The 27,475-nt window shown below is 33.9% G+C and overlaps 1 protein-coding gene across 1 annotated transcript in view; it reads left to right on the top strand.

The window, feature by feature from the left end:
• The window catches only part of SNX29 (sorting nexin 29), a 133,931-nt gene that overhangs the window by 13,366 nt on the left and 93,090 nt on the right, over nt 1–27,475 (top strand). Inside the window, exons 5-13 of the mRNA XM_082772164.1 lie at nt 1,972–2,152; nt 3,632–3,702; nt 4,572–4,820; nt 6,683–7,052; nt 7,993–8,111; nt 10,386–10,467; nt 10,990–11,072; nt 18,293–18,356; nt 19,677–19,805. Coding sequence (XP_082628290.1) covers nt 1,972–2,152; nt 3,632–3,702; nt 4,572–4,820; nt 6,683–7,052; nt 7,993–8,111; nt 10,386–10,467; nt 10,990–11,072; nt 18,293–18,356; nt 19,677–19,805 — 1,348 coding nt within the window. The remainder of the gene's footprint in view (nt 1–1,971; nt 2,153–3,631; nt 3,703–4,571; nt 4,821–6,682; nt 7,053–7,992; nt 8,112–10,385; nt 10,468–10,989; nt 11,073–18,292; nt 18,357–19,676; nt 19,806–27,475) is intronic.

Genomic DNA, 27,475 nt, shown 5'->3' with positions numbered 1-27,475 from the left:
TTATTTTCACTTCCTTCTTCAGTGTTGTTTTGACTTTTAGCAACACAGACAAAAATTTTATTGGTTGTAGGAAACAAATAATTAAATCACTGTTATCTTGATACAAATCTGGCATTTTAAGAACTGTTTTATTTTTTTTTAGATAAACACACACTTTATCTTTGAGATGCAGATCAAATAAGTTGAAGTCGAAGAGGTAGAACATAGAATATTTGCATGCTCTTGTATATTCTGCGGACTTCCTTATTGTTTGCATGTTAATCTGTCTGTAAGGTCCTACAGTTTGCATCCCATGTCCTGGGCAACCTGCCCAGGGGCAGGGCCAGATGACATCCAGAGGTCCCTTCCAACCTCAGCAATTCTGTGATTGTCAGTTCTGTGGTTCCCTTGCTTCACACATTTTCCTCATTTAAAACAGCTCTGGGTTGTTCTTGCATGGGTGTCAATCCTCACTGGCAAAACTTCAAGTAAATGAGTCTAACCTGTTTGTTTAGGTTTATAAAATTACAGTGTAAATTTTGCTAATCTCATAGCTTTCTGTGGAGACTAATAAACAGAACTGTCCCCCAAATCAGCAGGTTTCTTCAGAAGTCATAACCTGTAGTGAAAACCTCTTCAAAACCTGATTGCATGTTCTTTATTTAGTGTATAGAAAGAGAAGCATCATGGAAGGCCTTTTCTTAAAACTGTAACTTCAGTAAAAAGGTTTAGAGAAGGGATAAATGAGTGGAGGTTTTTATGCTGCCTAAATTGAGGTTATGATCAGAGGCCAGCATAATATTTGAGGTGATAGTGCACCATTCGCTCCTACAACAGAATTATTTTCCCTCTTTTATAATTTATTTTATTTTTTTTTAGAAAATAGTGAAGACTTCCATTAAACCGTCAAAAGGAGTGTCTGCATATTTTCCTCAACAGATCGATGTTCTGAACTTTGAGGAATGCTTAGTTTTCTCAGTTTTTTTCTTCTTAAAAACCTGTCTTCCTTAAATTCAGTCTCTTAAAATGTTGCAAACTAGCTTTCAAATCAAAAAATAGCTTTCAAACTCTTCTCGTTATTTGAACAATTCTATTTATAACAAATCAAAGCCACATAAACATACTCGTTAATATTGTTTTTGAGGTACTTGCAAGAAGTATGTATTTGATGCAATATTAAGGTCTATTGATTGCAAACCTATACCATGTAATAATGATTCAACTGGTGAATTATCTGATGTTTGGTTCTTCTTTCCCCCCTAAGAAAATGGTAAGAGGTCAATTGGGATAAGTATGTCCTTAAATTGTGTTCTTACTCAGTTAAGAAACAGGAATACCTGAAATACTAGGTGTTCTATTGTGTGTGTACAATTGCTGATGTGGATTTTTGTTACCTGCAATTGAGAAATCGCAAGGAAAGTATCTTAGTGGAAAGGGGTATTGTTGCCTTTTCACTTTAACACTTGACTTTGTCACTTGCATGTCTACAAATTCTGGAGCTTCCCATTCCTTTGGACCTTGCTTCTATCATTTCATAATAGACAGCAAAATAGCATTTTAGAGCATTTTTTTTTTCATTGCATAGTATATTTACAGCTGAACCTGTGAACCTGTTTTATGAATGATATACTAGCTTAAATACACTTGAAAATTTGAATTTGGTTTCAAGATGTAAGATAGAATCCTTTGATGTGTTTGGCTTCTTTAGTGAAGTAAAAAGTTCGAAGTGCTTAAGTAGCCTAAGTTCTGTAGAAATAAATAACCTATTTAACTGAGGAGTTATACAAAGATGGTAAATGATTCACCTTTTGTACAAGTTATATACCATTTTCTTGTTTTATAAAATTACATGATAGGAGATGATTTACTGTGTGTAACAATGTTGGTTCTGAAATTATATGTAATGAAACTCACAAAATAAATTTTGATAGAAGAAAGTAAAATAGGTAAAAGAGCTAAGATGGATTTTTTTTTTTTTTTTTTTCTCCCCAGAGCCAGTGTTTTGGTACTATGTGAAAGAAGTTCTGAATAAACACGAACTGCAACGCTTTTACTCTCTGAAGACAATTACTACAGATATTGGCAGAGGCCGGGCTTGGTTGCGCTGTGCACTGAATGAACATTCCCTGGAAAGATATGTTCATATGCTGCTTGCAGACAAGAATCGACTTAGGTACTGTATTCGATGTCATTGTAATGCTGGAAATGTGCATGTTTTGACAAATGAAATATGGAGATTTAAAAAACAAAAAACAAAACCAACAAAAAACAGCCAAACAAAACCCCAAATACAGCTGTCATAATATACCATATTAACTGTTGTGCTAGTGATGCATATGTTTATTGTGTTCATTTTTGAAATTTTGACAGCCATTGAGATACGGTGTCTTGTGCCTATGTCAATACGTAACCTGAAACTGGCTTCATGCTTACATGTGAGAATATATTTTCCTATTCTCATATTAATTTCCATTCTCCTTCCTGACACTCTTCCCTACTCTTCCAACAGTTTTCCACCCTGAGACCTGAATAGCTTAATGAGAGGGGCTTTGAAATAGCCCCTCCCCCTCTAATAAAATAACGCATTATTGCAGCCTTGATCTTATCAATTCCACAGTAGTTGTTTGTTGCCTGTTTGGAGGTGCTCACCCTGTATTTTGAAGCTCCACCGGTCAAGCAATATGTAGCTGGTGCTGCAGGTTACTTGGAAGTGGTTTTGTATGTATTTGCGAGCCTTCTTGTTTACAGAGTTACTGTGAGAATAATTTACTGTGTATTGTGAATTCGGAAGGTATTTTCGATGTGCAAAATGCACTTAGATTCATTCATGCTTCTTTTCTCATACATGTTCAGATCATTTTCTTTTTGGAAATCTGTGATATTTATTCTCAATAATTGTTGAGTTTGAGCCAGCCCAGTAAATTCAGCAGGAAGTCACTCTTTCCATTTGCATCAACTAATGGATATAATAGCAGAGCTGAGTTCTTTAGTGCCTTTCAGTCTGTCCCAATTCTCTGCAGCCTTCTTGCAAGACAGATTTTGGTATGAAATCAAATAAATATATGAACAAAAAAAAATATCTGAAAACTGTTCTGAGAGATTAGTGATTTGGATTGCTAAGTCACTACTTACTACTCTGATGCTTGTACCAGTATTTGTAATATATCAAGATTGTCAGCACTCTGAGTGTTGTACACGAACTCTTATTTGCTACAAAAGTGTATTCTAGAATATTTAAGGTTTAAATGTTATCAAAATTCAAGTGGGAGTTGCAGAATCACTTTATATCCTGAACTCTTACCTGGTTTGGAAACTTCTAAATGAACCTGTCTTGTTTAATACAGGTTGAGGTCTTTCTTGCTGTCTGTTTCTATGTTTAGTTAACTGAATGCTGATAGCAAAAATACAGCATCATGCTACTAAGAAGAGCTAGATTTAGAACAAGTAACTTGATGCATTCATAGTGAACTTAAGCATTTCTTACGCAATTGTGTAAATGGTCTATATATTTCAGGGCTTCAGGGAGTTATGGTAATATATTTGATCTGTTGGGTGTGCCCATGCTTATTTTTCAGAGTTCCCATGTTTTAGAAGTGGAACATACGTTAATATCAGACTGCATATTCTTTGCTTTTTTCCTTTCAAATTTTAGTGTCTTCTATGAAGACTGGTCTTTTATGATGGATGAAGAACGTTCTAGTATGATCCCTACAATGGCAGCGGGTAAGACCTCTTATATGCTACTATTCTGGGAAAACTATTTCATTTTGAAGTGTTACTTCTGTTCATGGTTGTAAGGTGCTTCTCTCACCTTTATGTGGAGAATGTGCATCAGATGCACATTCAGGGGTCAAGGTATTATGCTAGTTTGTTATGAACTTTTAAAACAGTGAATCTGGCTTTTCTACTGTTCAGAAGTCTTCCAGGCAAATTTTCTGACCCTTCATCTGTAATAATAACTCCCCACCCCCTTCCCACCTCCCAAAACTGTCTCAATTAAAAAAAAAAAAAAAAAAAAAAGGGGGGGGGGGGTTGTTCCTGAGCTTAAAAGAACAAGGATAGACTTTTCTTAGTAAGGCCCAGATTGTAGGTAAATAAATGGGAGTAGAGTAAGAGTTAAGAACTGTCTACAAATAGCTTACTTCTATGGAGTTAATATATCACAGAAGTGATATATTGTTACTGTGTACATCCACTTCCCAGATACACGATCACGTGCTTCCTTCCACAAGATACCATTCACAGGAGGTTTTTTATAGAGTATAGGAGCCAACAAATAACAAAGCTGCAGTGAAACTGATTTAAATATGAGCTTATAAATACACCAGCTCAGCTGCACATTAAATATGCAAAAAGTACTGTGAGCAGCCATCAAGATAAATTCAGAAGTGATTGCATGAGCTTGAATAGTATCAAACAAAGAATGAATGGTACAGGGAAGGGTAAGAATTCAGGCTCAGAGGAATGTAGGTAAATTTTTGGGAAAAATATTTTACATGTCAGAGCTTTGTTACGTGCTTAAGTTTTATTTTTGTAACTTTTGCATGAAGTATATAGTGGGGTTTTGATCTTATTTTTTCCTTTATCTAAAGGTCTGAACTCCATTCTTTTTGCCATCAACATTGATAATAAGGATTTAAATGGACAGAGCAAATGTACACCCACAGTGTCTGATCTGTTAAAGGAATCAACGCAAAATGTAACCTCATTATTGAAAGAATCCACTCAGGGTGTTAGCAGCCTTCTCAGAGAGATAACTGCATCCTCTGCTGTCTCCATCCTAATAAAACCTGATCAAGACACTGACCCACTTCCTGTTCTCTCAAAGAATGTAAATGCTGGTAAGCATTTTTGCAGTGTTAGAATCATTCAAAAACTTTCAAAATGTTAATGTGTGTTTAAATATTTTTTTCAATTAAATTTAATACACTAGTGACCTGAATTTTAATTTCTTAATCATAAGATTATGCCTCGCAGTTTCTGATGTAATGATTTTTTTTTTCTTTTTTGATATGATTACATTTGGCACTTTATCAGCCATATATCTGTCGTTATATACTGAATTAAAAATTTAAATTGCTGTCTTCAAACACCACCCATGTTTAGAGTCTGAATTCCTATATGAAACAGATAATTACCACAAATGAAAATCTACTCTTTTTTTTTTTTTTATTTTTTTTATGTAATTTTTTTTTTTAAACAAAACAAGCAAAAACTCAAAACATCAAAACATGTTCAAATGCTTTTGTGTTGCAACCAGCTTGTAGGGTATAGTCAATAACATGAATCCAAAGTTTTAATGTCCTGTAATTTGAAATTAATCAGGTAAAATGTGATATTTATTCTACATTTTCAGTTGCAAAAATAACAAAGGAATATTTTACCATCTTTATTTCCAGAAGTAGAGCTGAGAAGATGCTTTGCTTTGTAAAGTTACAAAACTGCAGAAAGACTCTTGGATTTATGTATTTTTCATTTAAAAAGCAAAGTTTGAATTTAGGCTTTAAATAGTTTTGGTTATGATAAAAAGAAAAAATGTGAATGCTATCTGGTAGGAATAGATGTTGAGATAAAATCTATTTTTTTATTGGCATTTAAAATTTTGTCTTTAAAATGGCATTCAAAATAAGCTTGAAGTAAAGCTTTGGTTTAGTGTTTTAAATGAGATTAAAGTAGGTGATATTTAACTTGGGATAACTTTTTAAGTATAGAGTAGGCTTTCAAGATGAAATAACTGACATGCTGCACATGTCTACAACACAATGCATGTTATTTGTCTAGGTCATGCACATACAGTACATGCACTGTAAAACTTGCAATAAATTTTCCATTGAGAAAGTTGGTGTATTCAAATGAAATTATGTGCTGAATATAAAGTTAAATGTTTACATTAAAGTCAATGTTCTTTGCTGGAATTCTGTTTGCATTAAGAACGGATTTTAACTTCTTGCTCTTAAAAGTATGTTAATCACTGTTGTGGATATATAACAGTGGGACTTTGCTTAAAACAGTTTAGTCACAGTGTTGTGTGGATGAATAAATTTCTGATGTTTCTAGGGGTGCTTCAAACTTGCAAGATCATTTATTCTTACTGATTATGATGTGCACATGAGGCTAGCTAATCACTGAAAAATGACCGTCACATCTTAGATATTATGTAGTCAGGATTTCATTGTATTTCAAAAGCAGGAACTAATTAGCTGAGAGAAGGAGCAAGATTTTTTCTTTCTTTCTTTCTGAAAACTAACTGCTCTATTTCTAGAATGTAGACAAAACTGTCTTTACTTGATTACAAGTTTTTTTTTATTTTCTTGAAATTGTTGGATGTTTTATCTGTTGTGTAGACATTCCTTGCAATATACACTAGCTATAATCCATGTGAGAAGGTGACGGAAAGGCTAACTTTGTCTCTTAAATTTTATTTTATAAGTTTGAACTTTTTTTCCACTTTCAATTGAATACTGTTATTAATGCACATCTGAACTAACTTTTAAAATCTGAATTATATAAAGCATATAAACCTTTAAGTACCATCTTTATTTTATAAGCTAACATGTATGGAAAGATAATGAATGGCATCAAGGATCTAATTGTCTTTTTTTTTCTTAGCTCATTTAGTTCATGAGTTCTATTAGGAAAAATTACAAATGTATTATATTATTTTTCTTTTTTTAAAATATCAAAATCTTTATGTTGCTTCTAGATTTGAAATCTAAAAAGGATCGCAAAAAGAAGAAGAGAGTGACAAATATAATCTCATTTGATGAAGAGGAAGATGAACAAAATGTGGGGGATGCCACAAAACCTCTGGTTACAGGAGAGAGTTCAGAGGAGAATTTAGATAAATCTTCAGTTTTTATATTACCCTCATCTGAAACCAGTCTTGGAAAAAGTTTGAACGGGAATGAAAGTAACCATTCATGGAAAAGCAATTCAGTGTTCATGAATGGAGAATATGAATACCAGAAACTAGACGTGAAGAGTATTGATGATGAAGATGCAGACGAAGATGAGCTATATGGAAAAACACTAGGAAATAAAGGCACAGAAAATGAAATTGAACCTTCAGAAAAGTAAGTAATTGAAGGAACAAGTGATAATTTTTTCATGCTTTTTTTTTTCCTCTTTATGTCTCTTTTTTTCAGGGGTACTGGCTAATTTGTGTAACTAACAGAAATCCCTGCACTTAGGGTTTTCTTTATTCATTCTTTGTTTGGACCACTTGGACTAGTTTGGGGATATTTTGCATCTAAGTTCCACTTAAAAAAACAATATTGAGATTTCAGATGTTCTCCATGAGGTTCTCAGATGTTTAAATTCTTGCGTGATATAGCCAAGCTATAATTCTTACTTTTTATGCTACTCACTTATTTTTGGTATGATACCAACTTCAGTTTGGCTTAACAGTAAACCCACATATTATTAAATAGACACTGCCAGTATTCAGTGTAGACATTAACCAAGACAAAAACATAAAACCAATGGTTTGGAATGATCTTATCGTAGAATCATGGAATTGTAGAATGGTTTGTATTGGAAGGGCCCTTAAGGATTATCTAGTCCCTGTCCATGGCAGGAGGTTGGAACATATCCTACTTCCCAAGCAGACCACCTTGCTAAAAGCCCCATCTAGCCTGGCCTTGAACACTGCCAGGGATGGGGCATCCACTGGGCAGCCTGGACCTTGCCACCCTCATAGGGAAAAATTTATTCCTAATGTCTAATCTAAATCTCCCCTTTCTTAGTTTAAAACCATCACCCCTTGTCCTTGTCTTATCGCTACACTCTCTCATAAAGAGTCCTTCCACATCATTCCTGTGGGCCTGCTTTAAGTACTGGAAGGCTACTATTAGGAATTTATGTACATCTTTGTCGATTTATGTACATCCAAACCAAAAAGTTGGCAGGCAGATTGAAATAAAGGTTTTTCTTGCAACGATACTTCCAAAAGAAATGTGAGTGTTGTGAAAATTAATGCTGACTGTTTATATAGGTTTTATTTTCTTAATCTAGGCCTCATGAAATAGTCACATGCAACTCTCAGATATGCAGTTGGAGTCCTCTGCAGGTCCTGAATGATGACTCAGATGTTCTATTTCCTGTCAGTGCTGTTGGCTCTTACTCCCAGACTGGTAAGTATTTTAATTCTATCTCATGCCAACAGAATTTGTAAGAAAACTTCTAACATGGGACAGTGACAAATAGTATGGGATTATAAGGATTTAACAAGATACCATACAGCTGGGACAGGATCTTTGAATACATTTTTTTTCTAGATAGGAGACAAAGTTATTTGAGTAGTCTTATATTTAGCTCATATCTAAGCTGTTTAATTGAGGAGGATTTACCCATATCAAAACAGACCAGAGTTTTGTTGTGATTAAGCTGTGGTCTTGTATGTATAGTATTTTACTAATGATTTGGATGGTTGACTAGAAAGTATCCTTATCCAATTTCTAGGGACAACTAAGCTGGAAGAAGCTGAAGTGTTTTTGATAATTTGAATTTAAATTAATCTTGACAGATTGGAGAAACGATTAAATATTGGATGTAGTTCAATAGAAGCTGTTATCTGTGTATATACAGGGTAAGGAATGATTGGCTAGGAAATACTTCTTTGGAAAAGGATATGGGAGATATAGTGGGATACAAGCTGATAGTAAGTTATCAGTTCTGTGCTTCTACAATAAAAGCACATTTCATACTGAGATGCGTAAATGGAAGTATCACTTGTAAGTTTATGCTTATTTGGCTCAGCTGCAATATTATATGTAGTTTGGGGTACCGCACTTGAACGGTGATGAGGACCATTTAGAGATCTTGATGAAAGCAATGAGAATGGTCAAAGGTATAGAAAAGAAGGTCCAATATCTGTATTGGTAACAAAACAAAAGAATTCCCCCTCAAAAATCTTGAAGTTAATATTTTGCTAGCTGTTTATAAAGCATTGCTTTTATAAAACTTGGGGTGTGTGTTCTCCTTTCAGTGACTATTAATAACTTCTCAGTGGCATTCAAATAATCTATTGTAGTGGTAAAATATTTCATGCTTTTTGCATATACATTATTTATGCTGGGAGTTTGAACAGACTGTTAACTGAGTGGCTGTGAAAAAGAAATTCACTTCTGTAAGTAAGATGATAAGAATAACATGATTCGTACAATAATGCTGTACTGCCCTCTGCTGTATTTTAACATTTGTACCTCTTACGAAATTTGAGTGGCTAATATAAAGTACAACCCATTTTCTTCTAGCTTTCCCGGTAACTGGCAGGCTCATTATTATTATGATAAGATTGCTGCTAAAGCATAGTGAGCTTTTATAAAATACAGAGTTTAACCCAGTGTTTTACTTCAAAGGTCTTACACAGATAACTAACAAGATATGTATCTATTTCAAATATATTACAACATAGTGTTGTATGCTTATATGAGTTTTCAATTTTAGTCTGCTGCTGTGCTTCAAGGATGTGTCAGGGCATATCATATCTCCATGTACCTAGAGATGAGAGAGCCTGAATCAAAAGTCAGGTGCCTGGAAGAAAACTGGAATATACAGATCTATATTGAGTTTCAGTAAACTCTACAGCTTAAAAAATGAACTTTCTTCTCCATAGCCATCCTGACATAACTCTAATTCCCATCAACTTCTTTCCTGCTTCTTAAATTCTATGTAATATTTTTTTAGCTCATAATTTCAGGTTTGTTTTAGGGTAACTTTGTAACCCTTACATACTGATACCAGAAAATGTAAATGATTCTTTTTTTTTTCTTTTCTTAATATGTTCACAGAAGGTAGGTGGTGTTTTTTTTCCTTTTACCTGACCCACTATTACAGTGGGCCCAGTGATGTGTATATTTTGATGCTGACAATTGTGGATGTGTGGACAGATGTATATTATCCATGCTTTTCTGAAAAGTATCTGATTCCTGGTATTTGGTTCACAGCCCTATGTACTAAATGTATACATAATAAGTCAGAGAAAAGCTATGGTGCTCTGTTGGGAATGTATAAAGGACTGGTGCCTTTGCAAGGTTTCGGATATTGGGAACTAACCACAGATTTATTTCCTGCAAGTCACAAAACAGATTTGTAATGAGTATCAGATGCCATGTTAATTAAACTCCTCGGGCTTGCAAAAATAACTTCAATAAGAAGTCTCTTCATAGATTTACAACATCGCTGTCAATGTTAAATGTCAATGTCTAAACTATAAAAAGAAGTTTTGCAATAATTTTTTGCTAAACTGATGGCTATGTTACAGTCCTGCTGGCATTCAGTGTGAAAGTACAGAAGCCAGCTTTGGAGAAAGCTTTTAAACACTTACAATTCTTTAGTAAAGGTAAGTATTGCTTTATTTAAGTACTGTTAATTGAAGACGCTTATGCATGTGCATTCTACTTTAGATAACCTGGAGAACGGAGAGAGGCATGAAAGTGGTGTTCATGCAGTAGAACTGATTCCAAGAAGATCTGATCATCCTTACAGGTACATGTCAAATATGTTTTAAAATAAAAAAAGCAAAAAAACGCTTTCCACCTATAGCTGCTAGTTTAGTATTGTTGCCTAACAAATAGCTACTCAGTATTGGAAAACAAACCATTATCAGGCTACTCTTGGAAATTTTTGGAAAGACAAATGTGAAAGCCTACACTTCCCTATTTTTATAGTTGTACTTTTCCTGGTCATTTTCAAGAAGTCACGTAGTTATGTCAACTTGAATTGATAAGCAAGCATAGCCTCCAGGTTTTGGAAATAGCTTTTATGTTGTTGTTTATTAGCCATACTCTCCATGGTCTGTTGATTTGAACCTTTTTTGTGTGTATTGAAAAATCAGATAAAACGGATACGTTAAAGGTTAATTAAACAGAAGTTGGTTGAATATGAGTTGTTTTCTGTGTATGATTACATGCATTAAATAGATGACGAGACTTCTAGTTTCTTTTTGCTTCAGTTTTGAATTCAGGTTTTTGTCTTCATTAATTGATGACATTGTACTTTTATGACTAGACTGGAAGTCAATCCTGCAGCTCAAGTGAATACTTTAAGCAATATGTTGCCTTCAGCCACTGTGCCAGAATCCATGACAATTAGTAAGTACTTCCTTGATGTATCTAGATTAATGGAATTAACTTTTGAAGTCCTTCATTTCTACTCTTATTTCGAGGAGATCTATTTAGAGAGGCATGCAGCACTTCATTTCTGATGTGCTGGTCACATTAGAAATGATTCTGAATTGGCTGATAACAGGTTATGGTTCATTGCAGCTTGTATGACATGAGCCTCTTTTTCCACAGAACTGCTATAAATATTCTTATACTAGTTGTGGCCTCAGTATTTAAATTAATAGTAATGATTTAATTTGTTTAACATCATTCAATTTCTGCACGTTCTAAAAATGCTAATGGCTTGTTCTGATGTGATCTTAATTATTTGTCCTGCTTTTTAATGCCAGGAGAGCAAAGAAAAAAAACCCAAGAACTCTACTCAGTCTATGGTTTTAATAGGGAAAATCTGTTCCAAACGTAAATGTGGCCTTTCATGAACAAAAACTTTATTTAAGATTAAGGTGGAAGACTTATTTTCATTAGTGTTAAGGGTTGAACTGGACAGAATAAAATGGCCTTTGCTGTAGGAGAGAGATCAGTAGTAATGTCTGTTTATTTATTCCATCTTCCATCCTTTTCTTTACATAAACTTGCAGAAAGAAAACTTAATACTTATACTGGCTTACTTATTTGCATAGCTGGACAGTTTGGCTTTTTCTCTCTGTACAGAAAGTTCTGTAACTGAGCTTGTCTATGTGGCTTTGTTCCTATAGCTCTAGGGTGTGCGTCTTTTTTTTTTTTTTTTTTAACATAAATATGTACAAATCTTAAATGATAACATTTGGGAATACAGAAGTGATGAGACAAGATTCATTTGAGAAAGTGATTTATGAAATCATCAAAATGAATGAACACTATGGTATTCTAACCCTGTGTTCTATTTTCATGTTCAAATGGTATCTGGTTGATGTGTTAAAAGTAAGCCATGAATTTTTGCTGGATTCTGATTCAGGCTCTAGTAAATATCTGCTGAGTGAGCCTTACAAAGCTGAAAAATCCTTTCCTACAAAGTGCTTTATAAAGTGAAAATCTAGTTTGAGACTTTGAAGTGACAGTTGAAGATGTAGATGAAGTTACTGTTGAAAGCACTGTGATGCTTTTGGTCACTGGGTGTTTTCTGTTCATGGTGTTACTATAGTCTAATCCTTTTGTACTTACGCTTTAGCTTTGTTTTTCAGTCGTAGAATTTTAATGGCAAATGTCCTGTTTTTATTGCACTTCATTTTATTGTTTCATAGGTACCAGCAGGGGCCACAGTTGGTCTCTTTCAGTTGCTCAGTGCACATGTGTAGTTAGGACAGCTATAAAACAAAGTAAACCTTGGGATTTTCAATTGTTGATACTTAGCAGTTTCTAAATGAAATGAACCACAATATCAGAAGAAACATAATCATTAGCTTTCCATTTCAGACAAGGTTTTGAGGAAACACATAAGCTATGAAGCCAGTAGAACCATTGGTAAATAATTACTATAATGAAAATTCAGCTGGCTATACTTTTAAGTTAATATCTTTATAATAGCTGATCCTAGATACATTAAATAAAAATCATTTTTTTCAAGTTTGTTATTACAGATCGTAGATTCTCTATACAGTAAGAATTCAGTGCTATGATGAACCCAGACACTGAAGCTCTTTTTCTATATTGCAATTACCAGAAGAATTATTAAATGGTGAGGCTTATAGCTTGGTTGCATGGCAACTAATTCTAACACATCAGGAAAGAAAAATGTAATGCAATAGCGTAGAGAGAAAAACTTTGAGGTCTCCAGTGGCTGTGGATTTTTGTGCTGTTTAATTCTGAAGACAAAGCTTGAAAAGAGTTTTTTTCTGAATCTGTTCTTCCCCTTCTTCCTTTCCATTTTGTTTGTATAGTGCTAACTTTTTTTTTTCTTTTTTTTTTTTTTAAAGTTAGGACAATTTGTTTTCCACAGTAGAAGGCCCAAAGTATATTGTCTATTGTATTTCCTACTAAAATTTGCCGTATTAATAGTGACATGACAGGCTAATATTTAGAGGATTTTGGAGCAGTAAAGCCTTAATAGCCAATGTTCATGCAAGTGGCTTTGGTAGCATGTCTTGAAAGGTCAGACTTCTTATTTAAGATGTAACTAGTCTGCTGAAGGTTTTATTTTGTCTCAGAAGATACCCGTGTAAATTTGCATCCAGGAAAATAAAAAAAATCATTTCTGTAGACTGCTCCCAGCCCTCCCTGGTATTCTATCTGCAGGATTGCAGAGGAGTGCTGCATGACCTTGTGTACACTGAGAGATGATTTCACTTACAGCTTATTCTTCATAACAGGTGATTGCAACTCATATTTATCCAATCTTTCTTTGGTTAAATAGCTTAAGAGTTGTGAAGCTTAAGAATTTTCTGGAGATTGCTGGGAAATTGACAGGTGCTCCATAAAGCGTGTCACTTTTAAAACCTATTTCATGCTCTGGATGTGAATTTATGAAAGCTGTTTAGAAGTTAGATTATTCAAGTAGTATGCAAGTGAATTAAAAACATTTTAAAACAAATATTTACTTTATTACTAACTAGGCACTACAGATTAATTTCAGTAATAGAAGTTAATTATTGGAATTTTAAAATGTGAGATTTAATATGAAAAATCTAATAAGCACATTCTTGGAATTTCATGTTATCTTTTTTACTGCTAAAGAAAGAATTGGTTTAGAGTTTTTGGTTTGTACCTGGGAGTCTTTTTTTTTTTTTTTTTTTTTTTGAGGTGGTTTTGTGAAAATAGCTGTTAAGATTACATAATTTGAAAGACTTGCTGAGTTATTTTATATCTGTCTTTATGAAACACTGATTATCACTTGGATTTTAGATATGTTGGTGCTAATGCTGCTTCTTATGAAAGTAGTGTATTTCTTTCCGTTAATATTACTTTACAGAGCGTAAATGACTATATCAAGCTCAAAGCAGTTCAGAAGTAGGACATAAACTCTGACATCAAACAGTTGTCTGAAGCGGTTACACTTGGCTATCTTCCCACTGCTTTATTAAAAGAAAAAAGGGGAGGGTGGGGAAAAGAGGGAGAAAGATTGAGGCTGCAGGTGGAAGTCAGAAATTTGTGGTTGCTGGTACAACCTTCAAGTTGGTGTGTATCATCCTGATTCCCTCTCCACCCCATCCCCAGTTCCTTCTTCTAACCCCCACACTGAGTAAAATATAAGTGCTGGAAAAACATTATAATCATAAACTGATCTGAGGCAAGCATAACACACAAACAAGAGTAATGAACTGTGGATGTTCTGGCAGATTTGAGGTCAACTTGCTGCAGTGCATGATGCTGGATTTACTTTGTTGTGTTCAGCTGACTGCTCTCACATACTGCAAAAAATTTAGAGAAGCACAGGTGAGAGTAGGAAATTGCAATTTTAAAGTTTTGAATGTTAGGCTTGAATTAGGATAGGATATGTCCTTTTAATTCACTTCAGTTATATCAAAATATCATGAATTTGGAAAAAAAATGTTGTGAACAATGTTTCTCTTTTTTTTTTTTAACTTGGTAATCTATATTTATTTAGCACTAGTAAATACTAAAGTAAGCACAGGCTGTGCAAGCCTTCCTAGAACCTTGGCTGTCCAGCCCAGTCCAGCCGTCTATGCTGATGCTTCCTTCCACACCTCCACTGCTGTTGGAGTTGGACAAAATTAAGGAGAAATACTGAGTATGAGTGTTTGCTTTTGTGGTCCTAAATTAAGCACTGATTCGCTTAATTCCCATTCCTATACATTATCATGAAATTGGTAGTGTCTGCTTTGTTATATCTTTAACAATACTGCAAAATCTATGATTTTCGGGAAAAAAAAATTCAAATATAAATAAGAGTATTTTAACTTTTATTTCAAGAGACTTTTTGCTCCTTTTTTTTTTTTTTTTTTTTTTACCAAAATACAGTCTTTATGAGAATCTTGCTTACATGATCTGCTCACGTTGTTTGTGTTGCAGAGAGAAGTGAGAGAAGATGCAATAAGGGAAAGAAGATCAAGTTAGTAGGCAAGTTAAGGTTACAGTTTGAATAGGCAGGTAGAATTGGAAAAGTGGAGACAACTTAAAATCTGTCAGTTAAATGTTAATAACTCAGTACACATTTAAACAGACGGGATGTATACCACCAATTATTGTAGAGTAGTGACCCCAGTGTTAGTACAGTCAGCCCTACAATAACTTGTTTGAGTGGCAATGGCTTTAATTTATTGAGAAGCAGAGAAATAATAGCAGCTTACTCAGACTGTCGCATTACCATATTTTAGTGACCCTCTTGAAATATTTAAAGTGTTGGCTTAATGCTTTCTTGAGGAGGATTCTGAATTCAACATAATAGTTAGAGATTGTTACTTTATTGTCGTGTTACTGTAGTGAAAGCTTACTGTGAATGTTTTTTGCTTGTACTATACACTTGTATAAGGCTTGAACAATTCTTGGATTGTTCTGTTTTCCTCATCCTTTAAACAAATTTTTACTCTTCACGTTGACAGAATGTGGTCCATTTTCATAACACTATGTATTAGTGGTGGTTACATATCATAACATTACGTATTAGGACTACTAGAATCCAACAATTTTCTGCAGGTGCCAAAACAAAAATAAAAACTCCAATTTTTCCAAGCTGCCCATAAAGTGGCAGTGTCTCATCATGACCAAAAGAATACTAATAAAATAATACCTAAGTCTCAGAATACAGTCTTTTTTTCCCTCCAAAATAACTACTAGTAAGTAAGAAGCTATTACAGACTCTTCTGAAAAACAGTAATGAAAATACTGGAGGATAGTCTATTTGGTAGTATCAAATCTTTTCGCTCTAAGATTTTTTTTTTTTTCTCCCTACAATTGCTCCATAAATTGCAGTGGTTGCCTGGTCAGAACTCTATTCTTGCAAAAAGGATGTTCTGCCCTGTACTCCTCATCCTTAATGGCTAAAAAGGTGTTCTGTTCTGCCCTGCCTGCTTTCTGCTGTGTGGCTTTTGCCAGCAGCAGTACTGAACTTGCCACTAAGATCACTTGGCAACTCTTTGTCTGAAAAGTAGCCCAGCAGAAAAATGTGATTTTGAGCTGGATCAGTTCCTGCAAGGACACACTGGTGCCAGCACAGGGATGGCAGTAGGAGTGATGGGTGAAGAAGCATGCTAGAACATTCTTCATGCTGAGAGCACTGCCTTAGGAAATCTGATTAAGTACTTAATGTAATCGCAGCTTTGGTTTTGAATGCTAGTAATATTATTGACGGAGAAAGCAGAAACCTCAATTTTTTTTTTAAGTTAGTGTTTAATACCCACAAATTTTACTTTGGCTTCTCTACAAGATTTGGAATCTTTCTTTAGGTTGTCTGTATAGAGAACTCATAAAGATGCTAAGTTACTGTACCAAAATAATTGTTCTTTCTGTGCTGAATTAATGGAGTGCAAAGTCCCTCGACCTACTGAAATGTTTCTTGCTAATGCCAGCTACTTCTCAAGCTGTAATGTGGAATGGGTGGAAAAATAATTGTCTAATTTCTCCATGGCCAAAGAAGCAGAAATGGTTTGAAAAGAATCCACCATGAGCAAATAGGATTGGCAGATTTCAAGTGATAACAGAACCCTGCAGAATCCTGCAAGGGGGAATTAACCAGCAGATTAGCAATGCCAGATTTGAATTGTGGTGTCTGCACTGACTGATACACTCGATTGATGTAGTATAAACTTTTACATTTTGTCCATTACTAGGAGTTGGACAGACTTAATCTGGTCCACAGTACAATGTTAAATCTTCTTTTTTTTTTTTTTTCTTTTTAATGGGCAAAAACTCCTGTCACTGTAGAAAAATATGAACGAAGTTATGGGTAAGCCAGTGAATTTAATCTAGGGAGAGAAGAAAGTTGTCCAGTGGCTTTGCTTGCTCGCAGAAATTAAGTAATACCAGTTCCATTAATATGGTTTCAGTAAAAGCTCAGAAAATTCGCTGACATCTGCTTTGAATACTTGCAGAACACAGTCATCTGCTTTATTGTATTTATAAACAGGAACAGTTTGTTTAACTGTTAGGGGGATGTTATAATGTATTTTGTCCCTGCAGAAGGTCTCTAAAATTATTGATAAACCTGTGTGAAATTGTTAAACAAACTTTCAAAAAAAAAAAAAGATTAGTTTAGGGCACATGTCCATTCAGATGTTTGCAGATAAGCCATTCAAATCTTTGAAGATGTGCTTCATGTATTTCATGGATTTGTGCAATATCTGGAAGTTGAAATCTGTTTTAGATTAGGTGATTAATTCCTAATATTTTTCAGTAAATTTATAGTAAATAGTAATAGTACAGCTGTACAGTTGCATGGTAAAAACTTCATAATAGCTGCAGGACTCCAGGTGCATGGCTTCGAGTTGACACTTCTCTGTACAGCACAGAAAAGCTACTCTAAAAAAAGCTAACCCTAAAGAAGGCAAGGAAGTACTGACTTGTGTACAGGCAGAAGATCCTTAACTTATCCCCTCACTGAAACTGCAAATCTCCCTTGAAATGGTAGTGCTGCTGAAGATGGCATTTCTTACAAGTTCAAAGAAAATGTCAATTATTATTATTATTATTATTATTATTTTTTAGTTCTAGATGTAATGATGTGATGAGGTATTTTTGAAGGTATTTGTAAGAAATAAAAAGTTTTTTGTAGGTAATAGCAGAATTCAGAAAACCTGTTGTCTCTAAAACAGTAGACTGAGATTGAGTTGAATCAATCTCTCTTCTCTGGTCTCACAGTAATACTGTCCTGCATGTCCTGCATCAGGTTTTATAGCAAGGAAAACACTAGCAAAGATATATAGCAAGGAAACATTTGAAAATGGTACACAAGTAACAATATATTTCACTAATATATTTCCAGTGAAAAGGTGCATTGTATCCTAAGATGCCCCATGTGGCTGTGATTAAAAATAAATCAGTTGTAGCTGTAGACAGACATTTACAGTGTTTGCATTAAAGCCAAATACAGGCTAGGTTAGTTTGATCAGTACTTCTGGTACGATGTTTAAATAATACAATTTTTGAAAGATTGCTCAAGTTGGTGATGAGATGAAGAGAATTGTTAGGTGCTTTGCTGAGTAGCAAATGACCTTGACATCATGTTAAGTGTGTTGCTTAATTAATGACACTGTGTATGTGACTTAGATCTGAAATGAACAAAAATATAAATGGAAATTAACCTTTTTTGTCTTTAGATGAACTTCGTCAAGCTATTGTGGCCATGATGAACAGAAAGGATGAACTGGAAGAACAGAATAGGTAGTTTTCTTTTTTCTAGTCAAGAGGCACTATATAATTTCAAAAACCTGTTATCATTTGATTTCTTTAATACCAGCTGTCCTTTGTATAAAGGACAAAGGACATAATCTTTTTGTCATCCTCCTGATATATATATATCTCTCTCTATATATATATAGATATATAGATATATTTGTAAAAGGTATGCTTAGTAGTTTAATATTCAACTGTGGATACTGACAAGTAGTGTTTACAGGTCTACTTTTTCCTTCGACTTCAAATCACATATAGCCATTTGTCTTTGGGAGGTTTCACAAGTTGTAGTTTTTTCAAAACCAAAACTTACAGCCAAAAGATTCCTACTATCTCTTAAGGCAGCTTTCTGAAAAAGTGAAAGTTTGTCCTGATTTGTTTATGCAAATATTCAGAAAGTTTCGTTTTTCCCCTTTCTCGTGCAGAAATGATGTAGGACCGCCAACAATGTTACACTGAAAGTGGCTGTCATTTGTGAATGTCCTCATGTTTATCTTGGACAAAAAAATGATGTAAATGTAAAAAAATGTCATTCATTTAAAATGCCGTCAAACCTACTTTTTTTTTTTTTAGTATATTGGAACACGTGACAAAACAAATGAAAATATATTTGAGATGTACTATTGCTACTCTATAGAAAAACTTTTTTGGTAATTTATGCTTTTAAAAGAAATGAAGTTTTTTTTTTTTTTTTTTTTCATGTCGAGACTACCAACTGATCCCATTTTGCTGCCTCTTCTCCACACTGACGTAGTTGGTAGTTATTGTTTCATTCAGCTTCTTTCTTTTTTTTTTTTTTTTGGTGGGGTGGCGTGTTTATGTCATTCTGCTGACCTTTGGTATCTCATCAAAGGTGTCACACAAAGATATATCACAGTACTCTCAGTAGAGACAAGAGTCCTACCTGTCCCCTGCTCTGGCTAATAAACATGTTGCTTATAGATTCTTTCTGAGAAGTAGGAGCTTGCACTCCTACTTCTGCATGGAGATGAGATTATAAGCTACTTTCTATGATGGGAAATTCTTTTTGTGTGGTGGTGTAGTAGATACTGTAATAGGTTGTGCTTTGGCCATGCTGACAAGATTAATACAAATTAATAGCAAGCACTTGCAACTGATTTTTGTTGGGTACTTTTTTCTTGCAGCTTTTCATATCCTTGTATAATCAAATCAGGTGTTTTTTACATTGAATAAAGAAATTTTAGGATGACATTAGTGGTATCATTCAGATAACTTACTCTGTGATTCATAGAGGATTCTCTAATTACTGTTAGCGGTGTTCTAACAGATGCTGCTACCTTCTTCCAGGTCCCTGCGAAACCTGCTTGATGGAGAGATGGAGCATTCTGCAGCACTGAGGCAGGAAATGGACAACTGGAGAAGGAAAGTAGCAGAACAGGAAGAGCGGCATGCCACAAAAGTCCAAGCCTTGGCAAGGTGAGGAGCACTAAAATACTCATAATAGCAGCAATTAAAAAGTAATTTTCCAAAAGAAATTAGACTAATAATAAGAAATATAAGCCATGAAAATAGTGGCAGTTAAGTAATGAGACTGATACAAAGGAACACGTCAGGTAAATGTAAGTAGACTTCTTTCTTTATGTACCTTTTCTTTGGTCCAGTTCTAACCCCACACTTTTTTTTTCCCTCTTCTACTTAAAAGTTTGGAAATTCCTGGTAGAGCTATCATAATAATCATGGTCCTAGGATTTTTCCCTCATATGTGATATATTCTATTCTTAATGTTGTTGAAGTGCCTAACATGATCTGGAATTAGTACTCCCCAAACCTTAGTTTTATGACAGAACTTAAATATAATAGGGGGAAAATTGTTTAATTAAAGTTTTTTCTGAATTTTAAACCTTTCAGATATTTCCTTTTAAAAATGCTAGCACCAGATTTTGACAAAATGTATACTAGGAAAAAATCACCAAACAGCTTGCCTTTCAGTGAATATGAAAGAATATTTAGGGGTACACACACATACTTTTTTTCATGGAATCATGTATGTAGTTAAGGTTATGAACCCCCAAATCCCACAAATATTTCATCTTGCTCTGTCAACAAGATGACAATCCTATCATAGGATTTCTCATAGATTTGATATCAGGTATATGTGCTTACATGAACATTAGTTTTCCAATTTTATTCTTTTTTTTGTTGTTTTATTACCAGTAATATTTCTAATGTATGTTGTAATGAATGAATTGGAACAAGAATGAACAACTGTTACGTGTCTTTAAGCTTTGACAAGGTCTGGAATACTTTTCCAACTTGTATAACTTTTTTTCTGGCAATGCTGTTAAGGGATCTTGGAAGCCAACAGGCAAAAAAGTATCACGAGTATTTAATTGTTAAGCAAGAAATATGTAAAGACTGCTTAGAATTTTTATATTCCAAATAGTTTCTACACTTTTTTTGTATCATTTAAGGAATGCTGAAGTCTTTGGGGGGGGTGGGGAGGAGAGGACAACAAAACTTTGTAAAGACATTTATTATTTAGTCCATTCCATCGTTTTTCAGCATTAACAAAATAAAAAAGCAACAAACAGTCCTCTTTTTTAAAAAAACCAAACAATGTCTTTTTTCATTAATTTTTGTTCTATTAGCAAACTGACAGAAAGTCGGGTTAATCTGTCTTGTTCCTTCCACAATTTACTGTTTCTCTTAATTCTTAATTTTTAAATCAGGTGTGAAAATGTCTTTATGCTTTATCTCTGTGATGATTTATGGCAAAAAGCATGACTTCAGTTTTCATCATTACAGTACAATATGTTATTTAACATTCTTCAGAAGAAATCTCATAATCAGGCCATATTTAATGTCAATAGATCAGCTGTTGGACACCATATAGCCAGAAATACATAGATGGAAATGATGTGAACAGCGTGGTTCACTTGAGATAAATATGTTTTTCCATTCAAAAATCCGTTTATATCTTTTTAAACAAGAAGACTATGAAGTATTTCACAGCAAAAGTTTTAAGTAGATGTTATGCCCATACCAGTGGGCCATGACTGAAATATTTTCCCTAAAGCACAGAACAGTCATCTTTAAACTATGTCCTTAGGGATATAGTATTGCTTTCTTGAGCTAACTAACTCTGTGGTACAGACTCTATGGATGTGTGAATATGTTGTTAGTTTGGTACTGATCTTGGGAGAAGGTTCAGACATTGCATATTAAATCTGTCGTGGATGTGCTATTGGGTCCTTGAGGTTGAAGTTGAGTTTCAACCATCTGGCTTTTTCTCATGGTTGTAGAGTGAGTAAACAGTGAGTTCTCATTCATTTTCTGGTCCTCTTGTCAGGTTTTCATGGCTGACTACTTTCTCAACTGCTGTATCGTAAACAACAGTTGTTGCCAAACATTGTGAATAGTATAAGATTCTGAAGTGGTGATTTTTTTTTTTTTTTAAGTAATTGTTTGTTTAAAATTAAGTACTGGAGCACTTTAATAGCGTACAAAGTGTTGTCGTGTCCTCTCTGCATGGTCATCTAACTGCTCTTGACAGTAAAATAATGGATATTTCATTTTAAGTGTTTAAAAATTAATTGAATTTTTACCTAAGATGAGTAATTTAACTGTTAATCACACAGATAGAGGCTTATGATTGTCTTAAAAATTAGAATAGTAGTGATGCTTTCTGTGGTCCTGTCATGCAGTTGTATTTTTATTACTACATCTCATATTTATATGTAAAAAAAAAAAAAAAAAATTGTTTTTGGCTTTTATCTACATCTTACATCGGTGATTGTCTTTGCCAAGTCTTATTCTGCAATCTGTTAACTTTGTAGTAAGTCCTTTTGTTAAATTCAATGTAATTATTTTAACTTTTTTATTAAAGTGTATTTCTATATAAGCGATTTTTTCAAACTTTTTTGTCACTTAATATCTGCTTTCAGAGATATTTTTCAAATTTCTTCAGATGTAAATTATACATATGTATTGCTTTTATAAATCAGTTATTTGCCTTTTCAGAATTACTGTTTAAACAAAACAAAAACTGACTTCTTATTGTCCTAAGTTTATGTTGATTGCTTACTGTAATCTAAAACATACTAATTGTTTTAATGGTTTGTTTTGTATGAGTTTATGAAGCACTCTTATGAGTAAATTTTGACATTTTGCAGCCTTAATTGGCCTTGAAATTAAATCATCTCTTGGTGGAAGACAGGGCGAAGTGAGAACATGATAAAGCGTATATTGACTGAAGCCTGCAGCTCATTGTATGATCTTTAGCCCATTACATGTCTTCAGCCAAATCAAGGGTGTTTTAGTCCCTGAAAGATAAATAAAGGCAGAATAAATAAAGGATGTTGCTATCAGTATTTGTACTCATGTCAGAGAAGTCAGCATGGTTTAAAGCTGTGGAGCAGAAACTGAACAGTGCACATGTGCACTGGGAAATGAGCATGAGACCTCTTTTTTGCCTATACCTAAGAGATTCCTTGTACTGCAATGTCAAGCTTCAGAAAATAAGTGACTTCTTGAGTATGTGTCCCCCTTCCCTTCTCTCGGTGTGTCATCAGGAACACTGATGTGTTAGAAAACACGTTTGCCAAGTATCCAAGTCTAATGCAGCTTACTTCTTTGCCAAGACAGATGAGCTGAGGCAGAAGCAGAGTTTTGAGTCATACCCTACCTAAATTGTTTGTGTGACATTGCCACTAACTTTAGATTTTTAATCTTAATTGTTATTTTTTCTAAGTATGTCTTAGGACTAGATGTATTTCCAAGTATTTTCTTGGACTTTCTCCCCATCTGGTGTGTTGGCCGCTCCTCCAGTTTTGTATGGTCTGTGAACTTACCAAGGGTGCACTCTCTCTGTATCCAGGTCATTAATAAAGATGCTAAAGAGCATTGGCCCTAGTATTGAACCCCGGGACCCACCAGTAGTGGCTTACCTAAAGATTGCTTTTGTGCTACTGTTGTGCACAGCAATGAATTTTAAACTGTCTTTTAAGCTAAATCACTTAAATTTAGATAAGTAAGGCTTTTGAAGGTGAATGCAGCTGTAATGGTGTCTTTGTCTTCTTACAACTCTAAACAAGCTCTGGAGTAACCTATGATGCCTGAAATCTTGGGGATGATTCACATGTATAGTAAACAACAAGCCTATTCTGAATGTTAAATAAGGTTAGTAATCTGTGCCTTGTTACGGAGAGGAGTGTTTGTTTTCTGCATATGCAGGCGCAGTGTTTACTGTCAGTCGTGGTGAACTACCATGACTGAGGTTCCTATAAGCTTTTTATTGCATAGCAGAACTAGAGTCTGAAAATGATAAACATAAAGGTAATATAAATATATTTAGAATGCTTCTAATTCTGCTTTTGATGACACATAAGACCTAAATATGCAGTTTGAGGGAGGGAGAGAGATACACAAGTGGGTTTGACATTCATATGATGTAGGGCAATGGAGACAATGCAAATACATCATCATTTAATATTCACGTTTCAGGTTATAGGATTTGTATATTCATATTTCTTTGACTCACTTCCCCCACAGTTTTAGAATTTGCATTGACATGTAGGTGAATCAGGTATTTATCATGCATGTACCCTTTTAAAGAACAGATAAGGAGCTTTTTTAGAAGAATCTAAAGAGATGCTCACTTAGACTAAAACGTTATTTTAAAACAATATTATGTAATTTCTCTAATTATGATGGAGGTTGGGTGTGTTGTAGTGATTGTTCTTCTGAAAGTCATTTTGTCTTATCCCATGATATAAACAATGTTGGGAGCTGCTTAGATGCAACAAATTTTAATGTCACCATTATTTTGGACTTCAAATGCATTTCTTTAATGATTCAGTGCAACTCATTTTCCAGCAAGTAAGAAACTTCGTATAGAGTTATTTTTGGATGTAGATTTTTCTATTAAGTTGCTTTTGTTGGTTCACTTTCTATGATGTGGGTGCTGCTGCTGCAATATTAGGATTAGTAAAACATTTTTAGTAGCATTTTAAGCCCAGAATTTGGACAATCTGAATAATTCTGATATTAAAGAAGTTGAAATAACAAAAATTGTGGACATGATTTCTATGTGCCACATAATACATTAAGTGAATAAGAGGAAACAAGTTTTCAGATAATTTGTAGTAATGAAACCTTCACTATTTACCGCAGAAGCAGTTAATCACATGACAAGAGTAGAAAACTTCCCTGAATTATAAAATTATGAACATATTAGGTCAGGAAAGTAATTTAATAACCTGACTATTGTAGTTTGATGAGCAAATATACTTATTTTATGAGCTAATATTTGTGTGTCCCCAGAACTCTTGCTAAGAATTTGATGTAAACACCTTCTTGAATACTTTGAGAACACTAATTTCAGCCTTTCTGGTGACAAAAAAGAAAAGAAAGAGAATAATCTTGAGTTGTTTGCTTAGTGAGGACCAGTAATTCTAACTAATGACTGAGGATCAGTCATTCTAGTTAAAAATTTTGGAATACTGGTTTTCTCACCCCCTTTTTTTCAATATACAATGTGTTCATTTTGTGAAATAAAAGAATGAAACAATTATTTGAGATGTAGTGGAATTATATTTATTAGTAAATAAAGTGACAGTTTAGGATAGATGCTTACAATTTATTCTGATGCTGTTTACTTTCTGTGAAGATGATTTCTTTTGCAAGTAGAAAAAGAAACAGGAATATCTATTTTAAAAAAAAAATATATATGTATATATGCACACCTGTTACATCCCTAATATGTTTGTTTATTGACAATACACTCAAAAGTAACTTTAACTCACTCTTTGTTTTTACCCATTGTCGTATAGCAGAATTAAGAATTAAATGCAGAATTAAGACTCAAGGGAAGAAGTCACTTGAACATACTTTAGGCAAATAAGTATTCTTGTTCCTGTCAGTCATATTTCACAGAAGAAGGCCACAGGTACATTTCAACGCAATGATAGTGTCTTGCAATGCAAAAACTCTTTGATTCTTCATCTTGTTTTACAGAGCTTTTGGATTTTTTTTTTTTTTTTTAATTTTAGATCTGGTGTTAAGTATCTGTGGTAAGATGCAGTGCAGTTTGGTAATGTCTCAGTTGAGAATTAATCCAATAACCTCAGCTTTACATGGATAATCATATTAGTTTTAGTAAGACTGCGTGTGTGTTTGCAGGATCTGGGCCACTGGAAAAGTATTGCTCTGATTGAGACATCATCAGTCAGTGCTGAAATGATTATGTCTGGACATCTGCAAATTTGACTTATTCAGCTGGTCTTCTGTACAAAATACTAGCTTTTAGTTAGGAAACTCTGAAATATTTCTATAAGTTTTCTTTTAAAAATGGAGAACTTCTTAGGTCATTTAACTTTCAAGTAGCAGTAATCTCTTTTTTTTTTTTTTTTTTTTTCCATGTGAAGTATTTCAATAGTTCTTTCATAATAGTTATCTGATTGTTTTAAAGGAAGTAGTTTCAGTGTTTAACCTATTTCCTAGTCTTTTGATAGAATAGAATAAATAAACTCTGGTATTATTTTATAAGCTGTCTTTTTTTTTTTTTTTTCCCCTTGTCAATGATCCTTTCTCAAATTGCATGGACATTTTGTGCCAGTGGCTCCTTGGCAATGTTACTGTTTTTTAATTGATTTTTTTTTTGTATGGTGTACTATTACATCAGTTTGTGAGGCAGAGAGGTTTATTGAAGTTGAGCGTGAAATTGGCTAATCTCAGATTGCATATTCTTAGATTGTGTTCAGGGATGCTAGAGGAAAGCATCCCTTACAAAGGATGGGGTTTGTAGCAAGAAGAGCAGATTAAATGTACATTACAATGTACTGTGTAGGGAAACGGGGGAGGGGAAACAAACTGCTTTTTTATTGCAGCATTTGGACTTTTATGTACCTTCTGTTTACTGTTCCTTCTGTAACCTAATCTGCCTCCTCATATCTAGCGTCTGTATTATTTAAGCCACATTGGTTTTGATTTGGCATTTTGATTAATATATAATCTGTTTTCCAGCAATTCCTTCAGACTTAGCTGCATAGCACTTCAGTGATAGTACAGTGATACGTTGTGCATCTTGAAATGATTGCGCTGCTTACCTTAAGCAACTTCTTAGACAGAGGGGAAAAGTATCTCTTGTCCCTGCTTGTGAAAACTAATCTGAATATTCCTTTATTAACTAACTTTTTTCCACTTAGTTGGTGAAATGCCACAATTTAGGAAAACAATTATAAAAAATGGGATGTTAATTTGTAAGAAAGGTGAGGAAGTTGTTTATCTTAACCGCAAAGCCACTTCTTCGGATTTGGTATCAGTGCTGAGAAAGAGAGACTAACATAACTTAAATTTGAAAATTGAAAAGATTTTCAAAGGTTGGTTTTATACTATAGTCTCATGTATTATATATAATTCAACTTCTGCTGCCATGAGTAATATTTCTTATGTTTCATATTTCATTTAGGGCTTATATACAACACCCTGTTTTGCTTTGTTTTAAATATAATTACAATTAGCAGTAGTTTTGCACTTCCTAATAGTGTGATCATAGGATAATTCAGGTAGGAAGGCATCTCTGGAGGTCATCTAGCCCCAGCTCTCTATATGAACTGTACATATTCTTTCAGTAAGGTCTTTATTTCATGTTGTTATTGATATTCATGTCTTTTTTTTTATTATTATTTGGAGATTTTGTACCTTTATAGTATTTTCTAAAGAACTTTTTTTTAACAAGACAAAGCCATCTTGATTTTTTTTTTTTTTTTTTTAAGCCTGAATTTAGAAATAAGACATGTTTTAGGAGTAAGTTCCACAGAAAGCATTTGTCAATATCTGATACTTCTTCCAGAAGCTTAATTACAGTATTCAGGCCTCTGTATTTGAGACATATGAGAAATTGCTTTTCTTTTTTTCTTTTTTTTTTTTTTTTTTTCCTGAGGTATGGGAAAACATAGTTTTATCATAAATACGGCAGAGATTATATATGTGTACTTCATCTGTTTATCATGAAATTGAACCATAGGCACAATAGTGGAAGAATTCCTATTTTTTTTCTGTGTTATTGCAGTATGGACAGGTGCTGAATCTCTTCTCAAATGCAGAAACAAGATGGTTTATGATTCTGTCATGAGAGTCCTTAAACC

The sequence above is a fragment of the Aythya marila genome (assembly GCF_965140915.1).
Source record: "Aythya marila genome assembly, chromosome: 15".
Classification (NCBI taxonomy): Eukaryota; Metazoa; Chordata; class Aves; order Anseriformes; family Anatidae; genus Aythya; species Aythya marila.
The sequence above is the reverse complement of the archived record's forward strand: the minus strand, read 5'-3'. Positions and strand labels throughout refer to the sequence as shown.